A 13,535-nucleotide genomic window follows, 5' to 3' on the forward strand; every position below is an offset into this window, starting at 1 on the left:
CTCTTCATCTGCCGCGATCAGTAGAGGAGAGACAGGTGATGCCTCCGGCCCGTAAGGGTTGGGTAGGACGGGTGAGTGACACACGCCAGATGCTGAGCCCTGAGCCGGGCTGCAGCTCCCCTGTAAATACATCATGGAGTAAAAATCACCACGTACATTCCAGCTGCTGCAGAGCGTGTCACTGGAGTAGACGTGCTGTCACATATACAAACGCGCACCAAATAGTATCTGTACGTGTGATTAATTAGCAGCTAACAGTTAATTCTTCGAGCCACAGGGAAAAAAAGGAAAAGGGAAAAAAAAAAAAAAAAAAGCACGCCCGCAAAGGAAGATTGAAATTAACTATACAGGGTCTCTGAGGTTGAAAATTAAAAACAAAATAAAACTGGGTTCCTCGGGACAGTGAAGGAGACAAGGAAGTCAGTGATACGTGTCCTCGTGCTAGTTTACCACACTGAATTTTATCTTTAATTTCAGCTAATTCAGTGCCTGTGGAAACTACCAAGCCAGCAGCTCTTGAGCCTGAAGTCTTCTGCATCAATACAGACCCAGAGGCTGCACCTCAAAAACATCCCTGGGAACACCATGGTAACAGTTGCCAAGCCCTAAAAAAACAAAAAGCTTTTAGGGAGACAGAGCACAAAGACTGACAAGATAAGAAAGAAGAACAGCAATATTAATCTTAACTCATTTCAGCCAAATTTGACCCACGTAAACCCACAAGTAGTGCATTCAACTGAAAGTTAAGTATGTTCTGAATTCTACAGACAGATTGAGGCGTTCGAGAATAAAATAGCGAGCAGAAAAAGGAAGCCTAGTGAAACCAAAGTTATCACCTCATAGAGGAGGCACTGCACAATATAAATGATGCACACAGCAAATGGATAAAAATTGCAAGAAGCTGGAGTCAACAGAAAATCTTTAGTATTTCAGAGTACAAATACTGCTATATAGGAGCATAGTATATAAACACTATATAGGAGTATTCATATTAGCTAGTTTGTGAACTGTGCAAGATGTTCATCGGTAACTTGAAAGCTGATATAAAATCACACCAATAAATTTTGCAGGTAACACAGTGACAAGAAGACTGGTGAGTAAGGTGGGAAGTGGGACATTTGGAAAGACCTGAGTCTATTGCTAAGTCTCTTGGCACTTTCAAGAACAAACAGCACACGAATGGAGCTGTTTGCAGCGTTGCCCATCTAGGACCAAGGAAGGCAGGTGATGGAAAGGGTCCTGGAAAGGACGACTCTACAAGGGGTCGTGAGCAGATGTCATAGGCTCGCATGGGGTCACCAAAGCTTTCAGCCTGGTTACTCGCAATCTCAGACAGCTATGTAAGATCTCAGAAGAAATGCCAGAAACATCCCTGTACCATCAGCTCCACACCAGCAAGCAGTCCATGGTTTTTACAAACTCCTAGTAGTGATCTTGAAAGTACTGTGGTGATCACGGCGCGAAAGCACGTCAGCATGACGTGTCTTTACAATTGTGTTGTGGCAAAAAAACCCCCAACAGCCGTAAGCATCAGTTGCTAAGAAGGTATTTTACAGTGTGTATACCTTCAGCAAGAGAGATGTTAGAACAGTAACAAGTTCTTGTGTCAATCTTTCTAAAACAATGTTGAAAAATTGCACAGGGTGCAAAGAAAAAAGGTACAAAAATTATCTGAGGACTGGAGAAATTGCTGCAGAAAATTAAGGAGCTGCATCTATTTTGGCAGAAAAAAGAAGTATTATGTGGAATAAAATAAGTTTCACAAGAGAAAATATTACATATGAAAGGACTGTTTAGCTAAGTGAAGTAAGGCGTTACATGAACCAACAGCTGGAAGCTGAAGCCAGCCCAACTCAAGATGGAAGTGAGAAACACCGAAGGCAGCTAAGCACAGTGGCAAACGGCTGCAGCAAGGGCTGGATTCTCCATCCACCTCATGGTATCTTCCAGTCGGGAAAGCGTGCCTTTCTGGAAACAGCAAAAGTCTCCCTGAGCTTCTAAAAAAGTATATTATCAACAGCATGAGGTATATATGTGGTCAGATTGAAAAAACAGAAAGGTCCCTTCTGGCTCATAAATACTTAATCCTTTTACCGAACATTATGTTCGCTGCTCAAACTTTTGCACACCGGGTGCTGGCAGGCTGGCACTGGATGTCAGATTTCCAGGGAAGGTGAGCAACAAATGTGGCCAGTGCTATCACGTTTCCGTGACTTCTTTGTCCCCGTCTGTCTGAATGTTGGTGTTTTGTTTGATGCTCTGTTTGCCTGTCCAGTGAGCCGTTCACAGTAATACCCAATTCTTTTGTGAAAGGTTCCAGCTTAGTTAGAAGATAACTTTGACTTGCTTTATAGGAACGTTTCCTGAGGCAAGTTGTAACTTTCTGCATCTCACCGTTTATCAGAACCCATAATTCTTTATTCCTAACAACAAGATTTTCTTTTCGCATTGCTGCTGTGAAACATTACCAGTGTATGACCATAGGGGTAGGCCCATGCCAGTGTTTTAATGGTACACAGCCAATTCTTAACCCATGTCCTTCCTAAAAGTGTGCTTTCCTTCATTGCTGTCATAATTTTCTCTCTGACATCTCTCAGCTGTTTTTTTCCAAGCCTTTGTAGTTCCTTGCGTGACTCAACCCACCTAAAATTCTTTAGTTAGGACCAAGAAAAACTATTTATATGTAATTGTAAATACGCAGTGAGATGACTAGTGAATGTACTTTCTGACCCTTGGTTTCCAGGATAATTTCCTACACCAGGACTGATTTCACAGAGTGCACCGAGAAGGCAAAGCAATGCCAGCGCTTTTGCATTCATGTATTGCTCTGCATTAAGGCACTAAAGTTTGCCTGTGTCTTACATTGTCAGTTTGCCCGTGTCTTGACAGTTTTACAGTCAAATAGCTGTTTATAAAAGAAACTGAACTCATACCAAGCCGCATCAGACCTGATTCCCCTAACATACACTTGAGTGTGAGGTAAAACCCCTAAATTCAGCCCTCAGGGAGAGATCCTCCAGGGGACACAACCTACACCACCTACCGCATCGCAGCACCCAGTTGCCCGTGTTGCTATTACACTTGGGTTTTTCTTCACAGGAAGCAAATGCTCAGCCTTGGCAAGTGTCAGGTCCTACCTTTGCTATTGCACAAAGTCGCTGGTGAAGAGCTGGTACGAACAGCAGGAAGGCACGCTGTGTCGTTGGAGTACGTGTTCAAATCAGACTCACCTTCTGAGAAACGGGCGCTTTTTTGTACGTCGCCCGGCGTACTGTTACCTTTGAAACAGGCACAGATCTCTGCACGGTGGGAAAGCTCCCTGCCTCTCAGGAGCAGGGGCACCCAGGAGAAGCGGGATCCCGTCGTCCCAAGTGAGGTCCCTCAGCCTCTCGCTGCGAGGAGCGGAGGGGCGTTCCTTAGCTGACTGCCTTATTTTGGATGCCGGCCACAGAGTGAGTCCTTCCCCGTACCGTGGCTATTCGCTTGCTACTCAGGAGAAATAAAATGATAGAGCATGAGATACATTTATTTTCTGAAGGCCTGATACCAACAGCTCTTCCCCTCATTCACTTCTCGACCACTGACACAAAATTTGCTCTGATGGGGGAAGGAGCGGTGCTGGGGCTGAACCCCGCAGCCACGGCGTTCCAGGCTGCATTGCAGTATGAAAAACAAATTCACCCAACTAGAAGAGGGAGAAAAAAAATGGTTTAAACACGAATTTTAAACCTTGCACCTGGTGCAGAAAAAATGGAAACTTATGCTCATTAGGCACTGAAATATGCTTTTGGTGAAGGACAGGCATTCAGAACAATTCCTAGCATTTGGAATATAAAAATTACATTTTTGGGGAAACGAAATAGAGACAAATATTAATATTTTAATTATTAATTAATACTTTAATCGTGAGTATTTTCTGCTAAAATTCAATTAAAGATTTCCAGGTCTTCAAAATTCAAACCGTTCATTCTTTTCATATTTTTCCCCATAGTTTTGTAAACAATCAGCATTTGAAAACCAAGTAATTTTCTTCCTCTCGTATTTCCCGCATTTTTTGCTTTATTGTAAATGCTTAAAACACAGCTTGTCTCTTTTCACAGTGGTTGTGACCCACACCGTGAAGCTGAACGTTTCAAAGAGTTTATATTGAGACGAGACCTTGCATCTCTGCGAGAAGCTCCTCTCCCTCCTATGCATCGCCGTCAAAACCAGCAGTTAAGATACATTCACCGCCGTGCGTCCTACCCAGCAGAAAGCTAGGGAGTAAATCCAGTTTACCTGCACGAGCATTTGTTCCTTTCACGTGCCTTTGCCCTCGGCGTTGTTTTCGTTTCTGTTCAATGCAAGAGCATCGCCATTCCCGGCATTTGTAATGACTGAAAACTTCTGGGGATATTCCTCCTCGGGAGACAACTGATTTTTCCTCCTTCGGTTCATCAGACCTTTCAGTTCCTCCAACTCTGGTAGCGGCGTTTTCACTCGGACGCCGGACTCGGGGGGATGGGGGGATTCCCCAGCTCCCTGCCTTTCCCGGAGCCCCACTTCGCCCCCGTCGGCAGCGGGCAGCGCGGCCCGACGAGCCGAGGCGGGGGGCGGCGGGGCGGCCTGACCGGGGGGCGCGGAGGGACCCTCGGAGCGCGGCCCGGCACCGGCGGCGGGGCAGCCCCCGGCACGGTAAGCGCACGAAATGAAAGAAAGGAAAGGCAAGGCAACGCAGCGGGAGAGGGGCTGCCCCGCTGAGCGAGCCCCCGCCGCCGCCGCCGCCGCTCCGCCCCTCCGCACCCCGCGGCCGCCGGCGGGTCCCTGCGCGGCCGGGGCGGGCGCCGGTGCCGGAGCTCCCCCGCGCCTCCCGCCCCGCTGCTCCCGGGCAGCCCCGGCTGCAGAAGGGGGCTCTCCCCGGCTGCCCCCGGCCCCGCCGGGCCCGGGGCCGGGGCTGAAACCGCCCCGGCGCCCAGGGAGCTCCTCCGGCCCCAGCGCCTTTGCTGGAGGGAGCCGCGCTATAGGGAGGGCGGGAGGCAGGGCAGGAGGGCAGGGAGGGGGTGTCATCTCAGCCCAGCGCGGTCTCATCCCCCCTCACTCCTCCCACCAATGAGTGGTGCCTCTTAACCCCCGGGAACCTCCCTCCCGCGAAGCACTGCTCCACTTTGCAGAACACGAGTTGATGAGAAAAAAAATAATTCCCGGCCGCGGCCAGCCATGAGCTGTTTGGATGTTATGTACCAAGTCTACGGTCCTCCCCAGCCCTACTTCGCGGCAGCCTACAGCCCCTACCACCAGGTACGTGCGGGGGCAGCGGTGAAGAGGCAGAGGGTGGGAGGGGTGTCGTCTGGAGGATGGCCGTCTGGGGCCTTACCAAAAGGAAAAAGGGAAAAGGAGAAGGGGAGGGGAAAGGGGGGGCGGGGGGGGAAGATCTGGGAGCCTGCGATGGTGAGCGGAGCAGAACCGCATCCCACCTTGGCGCGGGGCTCGGCAGGGTACGTACCCCGGCGGCGACGGACGGGCTGCGGGCTGCCTCGGGAGCGAGAGCGCGATTTTAGCCCCGCGATGGTTTTTTAGGGATTTTTTTTCTTTTCCCTTTTTTTTTCCCTTTGCCGGGACGGGCTCCATCCGAGCGCGGCGGCCCGGGGCGGCGATGCCCGCGGTTTGCAGGGGCCCGCCGGGAGCGGCGAGGGAGGGCTGCCCGCGGCATCGCTCACCCCCTGCGCGCCGGCATCCCGGCCGCCGCCGCGGGAGCCACTTCGGGCAGATATTTTACCAGCCGCCTGGCAGCGGGCGCTCCGGAGGGACCCTCTGGAAGTGGGGGAGGCGGGAGTGCCGGGAGGCTGCGGGGTTTCCCCGGTTTGTCGGTGGGGTGGGGGAGGAAGCCCCGGCCCCGAGGGGGGCCAGGCTGCCGGGCGGCCGGGCTGCGGGAATGCTCCCCGCTCCCGGGGCCCGCTCGGCGGCGGGACCCCGGCCCGGCCCCGGCCCCTCCGGGCTCCCGGCGGCGGCGGTCGCCTGCGAGAGCCGCGGGTACTTCGCGGCCGGGAGCCGCGTCTCGCCGCCGCGCTGCGTGCAGCTCCGCCCGGGCTATCGCGGGTATCGATTAGTCCCCGGATTCCGATAAAAGGATCCCGCCGGCCGCGGGGATGTTTCGCGGCACGCACGGCCCGTCCTGCGCGGGCAACGGCCCGCCCCGGGACGCGCACTGTCCCGCGTGGGTCAGGGCTCGCTTCCCCGGGCCGCACCTGCTGCACACCGCTTTCTCTCTCGCCCTCTGGTTTCCTCTTTTTTCCCTCCCCCTTTTTCCTTCCAGAAATTAATTCCTTCCTCCCCCAGCAAAACGAAAAAGGGGATGGATAGAGCCAGCAGCCCCCCGGGCCCGGGGCGGGCGGCAGCCCCCGCCGTGCAGGGCCGAGCCCGGGGCGAGCGGCCCCGCTCCGCGCAGCCCCCGCGGCTCCGCGCAGCCCCCGGCGTGGTGGCCCCGGTGCCACCCCCAGCGCCTGGCAACGGGGCCGGAATACCTGTTACAAATAGCAAATGATGTCTTCCCCCACCTTGCCTTCGCCCCACCACCGAGCCACCCCCCGGCACACGGCTTCGTGACATTATTTAGGGGGATGATCATTACCTCAATGGCCGAGCCGGGAGCCAAGTGGAAAGGCGGCCGTCACGAAGGAGTGACGTTATTAAATATCTCGCGTGTCTTGGCCCAAGGCTCTGAGCCGTCCCCCCGGTGCTTCCCCCGCCGCCCGCCCCACGGCTCTGCCCGCAGCGGCCAAGCCCGGGCTCCGCGTCCCATCGCTTATTTCTAAGAAACGCCCAGCAGCTGCGGCGGGCACGCTAACGCGGATAGAGAGAAGATGGGAAACATCCAGCAAACTTCTCAACGCCCGCTCTTTTCCCACCCAGAGGAATCCCGTAAAAACAGTCCAGTCTTGTAGGAATTACCTGGAGCTTCTCGCTGGCCAGGGAAATGCTTTTTCTGCCCTGAAACGTGTTTGAGGCTGCCGGGCTTTTTGTCCCCTCCTTCCTCCTCCTCGCCGCTGTGCGTTACGGGACACTCTCCGGGGCAGGTTTTGCGAGCCGGGGACCGAGCGGCGCTCGCCTTCCCCCCGCGGCCGGCGCTGCCCCGTGGGTGCGCGGCCGCCGCCCGCCCGCGCCGCCCGCCTCGCCCCCCGCTTCTCGGCCCCTTGGCGGCCGCCGGCCCCGCAGGAGCCGGCCCGCAAAGTGCCTTCGTGTGCGGGACTTCGCGCGTGTAAGGCCCCGCCCGGCCGCGCCTGCCCCGCAGGGAGGCTGTCCTGCTCCAGCCCGGTCGGCACCGCTCGGTGTCGGGCCCCCAGCCCTACTTGCAGCCCCTTCGCTGCCTCCCCGGGGCGGGGCAGGAATGCAGCTACGGGGTGGGGGGTGCTGCCGGGGGGACGGCGGGCAGGCGAGGGCCGGACTTCTGCACCCTCTCGGAAAGATGGCAGGAGCGGGCCCGGCGCTGCATCCCGGCCGGCGCACCTTGCCGCGCCGCGCTGCGTGACCGGCTCGGTTTCCTCTCCCTCCCGCCCTCCCCCTTTCCTGCAGAAACTCGCCTTTTACTCCAAAATGCAAGAAGCCCCGGAGAGCGGCAGCAGCGCCGGCGCCAGCAGCTCCTTCTCCAGCCACCCCGCGGCCAGCATCAAGGAGGAGGACTGCAGCCCCGAGAAGGAGCGACCCCCCGAGGCCGAGTACATCAGCTCCCGCTGCGTGCTCTTCACCTACTTCCAGGGGGACATCAGCGCCGTGGTGGACGAGCACTTCAGCCGGGCGCTCAGCCAGCCCAGCAGCTTCTCGCTGGGCAGCGCCAAGGCGGCGCGGAACGCCGGCTCCTGGCGGGGTGAGCGCGCAGCGCGGCGCGGGGGGGCGCGGAGCGGCGCGGAGGGGCGCGCAGGGCGGCGGGGCCCCCCCGGGGCACCCTGCTCCCGCCGCCGGCCGCCGGTGCCCGGCGGGCAGCCCCTGGGAGCCGGCGGTCCCGGGCCGGGAGCCGCGGGCGGCGTGGCTCTTCGGGGAAAGAAGAGAAAAGGGGAGGCGGTCGGGGAACCCAGTCGCCTTTACAGCGCAGGCCGTTTACCTGGCGGGGGCTGCAGCCCAACTGGCCGCGGAGGGTCCCCCGCGCTGCGGCTGTGGCAAGCGCCTCGCCTGCTGACCCTGCCGGGTGTCAGCGCGCAGGTAATGGCAGATGGGAACAAAGCAAAAAGCAAATGCGGGAACCTTCTCACCAGCTTCCCACCGCTAAAAACCAGATTGCGTGTGTCCCTGTATCTTGCCCTGGATCACCACCCTGGTTGCTGCTGGAGCAAAGACAAGGACCCTACATTTCTGAAAATGAGGGCTTTCGGACCTGCCCACAGCGGCGGCCCTGTGCCGGCAAGGCCGAGGCCGCGGCTGATGCGCAGCTCTCCACAGCCATGCCTGACTCACCCGGGACGGGCCCATGGGGGTACCCGGGGCAGAGCGGAATAACCTTCCCCACCCTCCACCCGCCAGAGAGTTAGGGCAGGCACTTCTTTCGAGGCAGTTTTGGGGACCCTCCCTCACGGGGCCACCTGCTCAGCCAAGAGCCCATTTCCCAGCCCCTCCATGAATTGCTGTCAGTAGTTTCTAAGAATGAAACAGTAGTTTAAATATTTCACGGGCGAAAGATATTCAGCGCTGGAATTGATGGCAGGAGAGGAGAGTTCTTTGCTTGTCATGAACCGCTTCCCTTTCCCCTGAGTAATGCCAGGACGCAGAACTGACCTACCTCCTTGGCAAACACGTAGCAGGAGCACGTTTTTATTTGTCTTGGGAACACTGTGCGTTCCCAATTAATAATGCTTAATGTCTATCTCTGTGCCGTTAATAATCACTAGTCCATCTCGCATGTGGCTCACCAGGCAAAGAAAATGCAGGGTCCTTGTCCTTTGCCCTGCCAATCCCAAAGGATCTGCAGAACGCTTCCGAAATACGTTAGCGATACACCCAAGAAACAGGCGTAAGTCCAGTGTAATAGATGGGGGAATTGCCCCCATATGTTTAGAAAACTCAAGCTGGTCCTTAGTCGCATCTCGTGCTGTTCCTGCCCACTTTGAAACTGCACTGAGGAAGCAGCCGCTTTCCTGGCAGGGTCAGGCATCCTCCGAGGTGCTGGGGTAAATGCTTAGACAGGGAGATTACTACAAAAACAAACAAGAAAAATCCAACCCTGGAAATTGCTGCGGTGCATACTAGCTCTGACTCAGTTTCCACTACTGAGGAAAAGAGGTGTTTCCCTCACCTTGGATGACAGCCTTTTCCCTAAACACGTACTGAGAGAAATCTGGAGCAAATAGTTTCAGTTTCATGGGTAAGCCGTGGGCTAGGTGTGTTGGATGTTTAGCTGGAAGGGAATCTGTACTCGCGGGGAGCAATTTCTTGTATTTGGCAGTTGTTTGGGGGATAAAGGGAACGCGAGGGCTGGTTTGGGGGTATCTGGGGAGGGGCAGAACCCTAGGGAAAGGAGATCAGGGCTTGCTGGGTGTGCTCATTGCTGCCTTCCCTTTCTCTCCCACTCCCTTCACCCAGATGGCTCCTTCCCGATGAGCCAGCGCAGCTTCCCGCCGTCCTTCTGGAACAGCACGTACCAGCCCTCCTCGGTCCCAGCCACCCTGAGCAGCCCCCTGGCAGCTGCCGCCCACAGCGAGCTGCCCTTCGCCGCCGCCGACCCCTACGCACCAGCCTCTCTGCACGGCCACCTGCACCAGGGTGGCCCCGAGCCCTGGCACCATGCCCACCACCACCACCACCACCACCACCCCCCCTACATCGGGACACAGAGCACTGCCTACCCCCGCCCCGCCACCATGCACGAGGTCTACGGGCCCCACTTCGACCCCCGCTACGGCTCGCTCCTGGTGCCCACCGCCTCCGTCCGCCCCCACCGCCTCACCCCCGCCTCCGTCCCCACGCCGGTCAGCCCCCCCTGCGAACTGGGCAAGAGCGAGGCGGGCACCGCCGCAGCCTGGACGACGCCGGGACCCTTCCCCAATGCGGGGGGGGACATGGCACAGAGCCTCGGCCTCAATGTGGACGCAGGTAAAGAGCTGCCCTCGGCCCCTCCAGGTCCCCCCAGCTCAGCTGCACCCCTGCTCCCCGCCTCCCCCACATCGCCCGTAGCAGTGGGGATGGACGCCCATGATGGGGTGGATGGGGTGCTGCTGTGGGGGAATAAATTGGGGGTGCAAGCCCCATGGGAGACACCCGAGCTCTGCCCTGGGTGCCCTTCTTGGGGCTCTCAGGCCAGGCAAGCAAGGAAGGGGAGGGGGAGGATGGGACAGGGCAACACATCACCGCCCTCCAACACCGTTTGAATTTTCAGCACCCGCAAATGTGCCCTGAGGGTGCTGGTTGCTTTGAAGTACTCTTGTCCTGGCCCCAGCCCTGCTCTTGCCTCTGCAGCCAGAGCTGGGAGCCGGACAGAGCCCCCCCAAGGGCACCGCTTGGCTCCCTCCACGGGCTGCCCTGCAGCAGGAGCGCGGGCAGCCACAGCAGAGCAGGCCCATTGCTAGACCCCATGCAGGTTCATAAACTACCTCCTCTCCTTATTTATTTTTTTCTCCCAGTTTTGGAGAGGAAAGCGCAATTGCATTTGCTGAGCAAAAAGGGCGATGTTTTTCACCTGGTACTGGCATCCTGTGCCTGGTGGGGTGCCTGGAAGTAAGGCTGTGTGGCCATAGTGGTGACAAAAAGGTGACACAGGCATAGCCAGCAGTGGCAGTTCCCGAGTCAGTGGTTGCGGAGGCAAGGAAAGCCCGCTCTGGTGCCAGTTCTCCATGCTGCAGTTGGGTTATTGCAGCCACAAATGGCTCCTTAGGGTGGCCTCACTTTTGGCAGGAGGGACATGTGCCTGCCTGCGGGCTAGCTTGGGCTCTTCTCCTCGCTCCATGGTCTCCTGGGGCTCTGGGGAGCCCATGCTTTAGACTGATTCTCTGATCTCAGCTGGCAGAAACGCAGTTTGTCTTTCTCTGTCCTTAAATGCCTGTACCTATTTTTCTTCTTCCCTTTTTTTCTTCTCTCCGTTCTCAGGTTTGCAGCCTCAGGATAAAAGCAAGGATCTATACTGGTTTTAGAGCTGTCCTTCACTCTTCTTCCCCTGGCTCTCCCCTGTAGATCTCTGCCTGTTAGACATGGTGGCATTCAGAGCTGAAATCGGGTCAGTTTGTAACAGCTTCTGATCTTGGTTTGCAGCTCGCCGTTACTCCTTCTGTGGTGGATCCCTTCTGAGCTGATGTGCTGACTCAAAGACTCCCAGATCCCCCCTTGCCCTTTTCCAAGCCCACCGTGGCCCTGCAGCTCGGGGAAAGACAACGGGACTTAAAAGGACCTGGCATTGCAAGGACGGTACTTTAGACTTATGTCGGAGCGGAAAATCCTTCTGTTGCAAGAGGAGAGCCAAAGACGTTGAACTTCTGTTTAGGCAGACCCCACACCCAGAACTGCAGTCAGACTACTCTAAAAGAGTCAAGTGACGTCGTGGATGGTGATGCAAAACCACTGGCCTTCGTACAGGGGGCAGAGAAATCGTGGGGGGGTTTTTTGGTGGTGTGAATATTTTTTTATGGCAGTGAAAATTATTTCTTGAATGCAAACATGGGAAAGCTACTTAGCAGTTTTGAACTGGATTTTTACTTTACATTATAGAAAAGTAAAAGGAGAAGAAACTGGAACTCACGAACATTTTCGGACTATCAAGGAACTGGTCTGATTTTTCAGCTTTGTGGCTGTGAGTGGCAAGTGTTTGGCTGGGGCCAGCTGCCCTGGGCTTACAGAGATGCAGCTGTTCCACGCACAACTGCTCAAACCCCAGAAAGACGAAAACCAAGGTGGCACTTCTCAGAGTATGGCACAACATTTGCATTGGATATATAACGGTTGTTTGGTTGTGGTTTTTTGGTTTGTTTTTTTTACAAGAAACATTTTCTGGTGAAAGTAAAACCCTCTTAAAGCAGGGGGAGGAAGGAAACCCGTGAAGAACGGCTCGCCCTCAACCCAACAGCCTTTAAGGAGAACACCAGAAGGAAAGGCACGTGATGGACAAATAGGTCTGAGTTGCCTCTAACATTTCTCTTTGTCTACTTGTTGCTGTCATTTTGTCACTTTAATAGTTGTTTTGTTTTGTTTTTTTGAAAGGGGGAATAAGATATCTATTTAACAGTAGGAACGCTGCATTAAAGGTATCTCCTTCTTTCACCCTGTGTGCTTTTATGAAGAATTAAAGCTAAATAAGAGAAATGAGGCAAACTGGAAACTTGAGGATGAAATAGGAAAAATACCTGTCATGTGGATGAAGTGAGTTATTTTATTACTTTGCATTAAAGATAAATAGAAATCCTAGCAGTTGAAAATGTTTTCTTAGCGAGTAAAAAATATGGTGATAAGTACAAAAGATAAGACAATGCAAGATTGTTGCAGTGCTACATTTTAGTGTACGCTGTATCTGTAAGATGGGTTCAAGTAAGGGGGCTGCTCCATAATAACAGATGTTTCTTCATGAAGCTGACAGAAGAGGGGACTGTAGCATTTAGCATTGCTATTGCACTGGTAAATTAAAATGCTCTTACAAGGTGATGTATACTTAATGAAACAGTGCAGAAATGGCAATTTCCCCCTATACTTAAAAGCTGACTTTTTTACAGGCAAAACATCTGATCCCAACACTACTGTGTTTTGGTTTTTTTCTGTTTTTTCGTAATGTAATGTCTTTGAAGGCTGATGAAGTTCAATGCATGTGAGAGGAGAGTCCTAACATTACCCCTCTGACCCTAGGAGAAGCAGCAGAAAATGGACTTCTGTGCTGTGATGAGAGTTTTTACCTTCCGACACTCTCACATAATCTGGCATCATGTTCACCACATGTCAGAAATGGAGTTATGAATAACCCAGACTTGCTTCTCCTAGGTTTCGGCTCGGCAATAACTCCATTTCTGGGAAAGAATAGGAATCCTAATAGTGAAAGTATGATAAAGCAGTGTGAGTAAATGCTGTGAGAAGCTGGCAAGGAGCAATGTGTGCAGAGCATCCCCGGCCAGAGCTCAGCAAATGGCAGGAGGTGACTTGCTGTGATTCCTTCAGCCAGACATACCCTTGAGCATTTCGCCCTCAGCCTCCGATTAGCCAGAGCCCAGACAAGCTGTAAAGGGCAAGGGAAGGACTCCAGAATTTATATTATCAGTTAAACCAAAAATGTTCTGAGGTGTCTATCAAGAAAGAAGGCAGCAGCACTTTGCAGGAGAAAAGTAACTAAAAATGGCATTTACTTTTATTGCTGCAGAGGCCTGGAGATAACAGGAGCATTCTGTGAGCATTTGCCTGCAGGGTTTTTTAGGCTGTTTTTAAAGTTTTTTTAAAAAAATATTAATCTGGCTCTATCATTAGTTGTGCTTCACCACAATTGTTTCTTTTTTCTTTCTTTCTTCCCCCTCTCTTCTGCAATTCATAATGAGGAGGGCTGGGCAATACAGCCCAAATACGTTTGGAGATATTCATGTAAGCACAAACCAGTCATTTACTTCATT

The 13,535-nt window shown here is 54.2% G+C and overlaps 1 protein-coding gene across 3 annotated transcripts; it reads left to right on the forward strand.

Annotated features, from left to right (window-relative positions):
• Positions 1–5,092: 5,092 nt before the first annotated feature.
• VGLL2 (vestigial like family member 2) lies at positions 5,093–12,354 on the forward strand. 3 transcript variants are annotated; one of them, XM_075498620.1, is made up of 4 exons: positions 5,093–5,277; positions 7,549–7,840; positions 9,547–10,056; positions 11,209–12,354. In XM_075498620.1, the coding sequence occupies exons 1-4, from the start codon at positions 5,197–5,199 to the stop codon at positions 11,247–11,249; spliced, it is 924 nt and encodes a 307-aa protein (XP_075354735.1). In that variant the 5' UTR covers positions 5,093–5,196; the 3' UTR covers positions 11,250–12,354. The 3 variants fall into 3 exon arrangements, with proteins under 3 accessions (XP_075354735.1, XP_075354734.1, XP_075354733.1); XM_075498619.1 differs by lacking the exon at positions 11,209–12,354 and adding an exon at positions 11,047–11,121; XM_075498618.1 differs by lacking the exons at positions 5,093–5,277; positions 11,209–12,354 and adding exons at positions 5,284–5,474; positions 11,047–11,121.
• Positions 12,355–13,535: the final 1,181 nt, after the last annotated feature.

The sequence above is a fragment of the Mycteria americana genome, chromosome 3, assembly GCF_035582795.1.
Source record: "Mycteria americana isolate JAX WOST 10 ecotype Jacksonville Zoo and Gardens chromosome 3, USCA_MyAme_1.0, whole genome shotgun sequence".
NCBI classification, from domain to species: Eukaryota; Metazoa; Chordata; class Aves; order Ciconiiformes; family Ciconiidae; genus Mycteria; species Mycteria americana.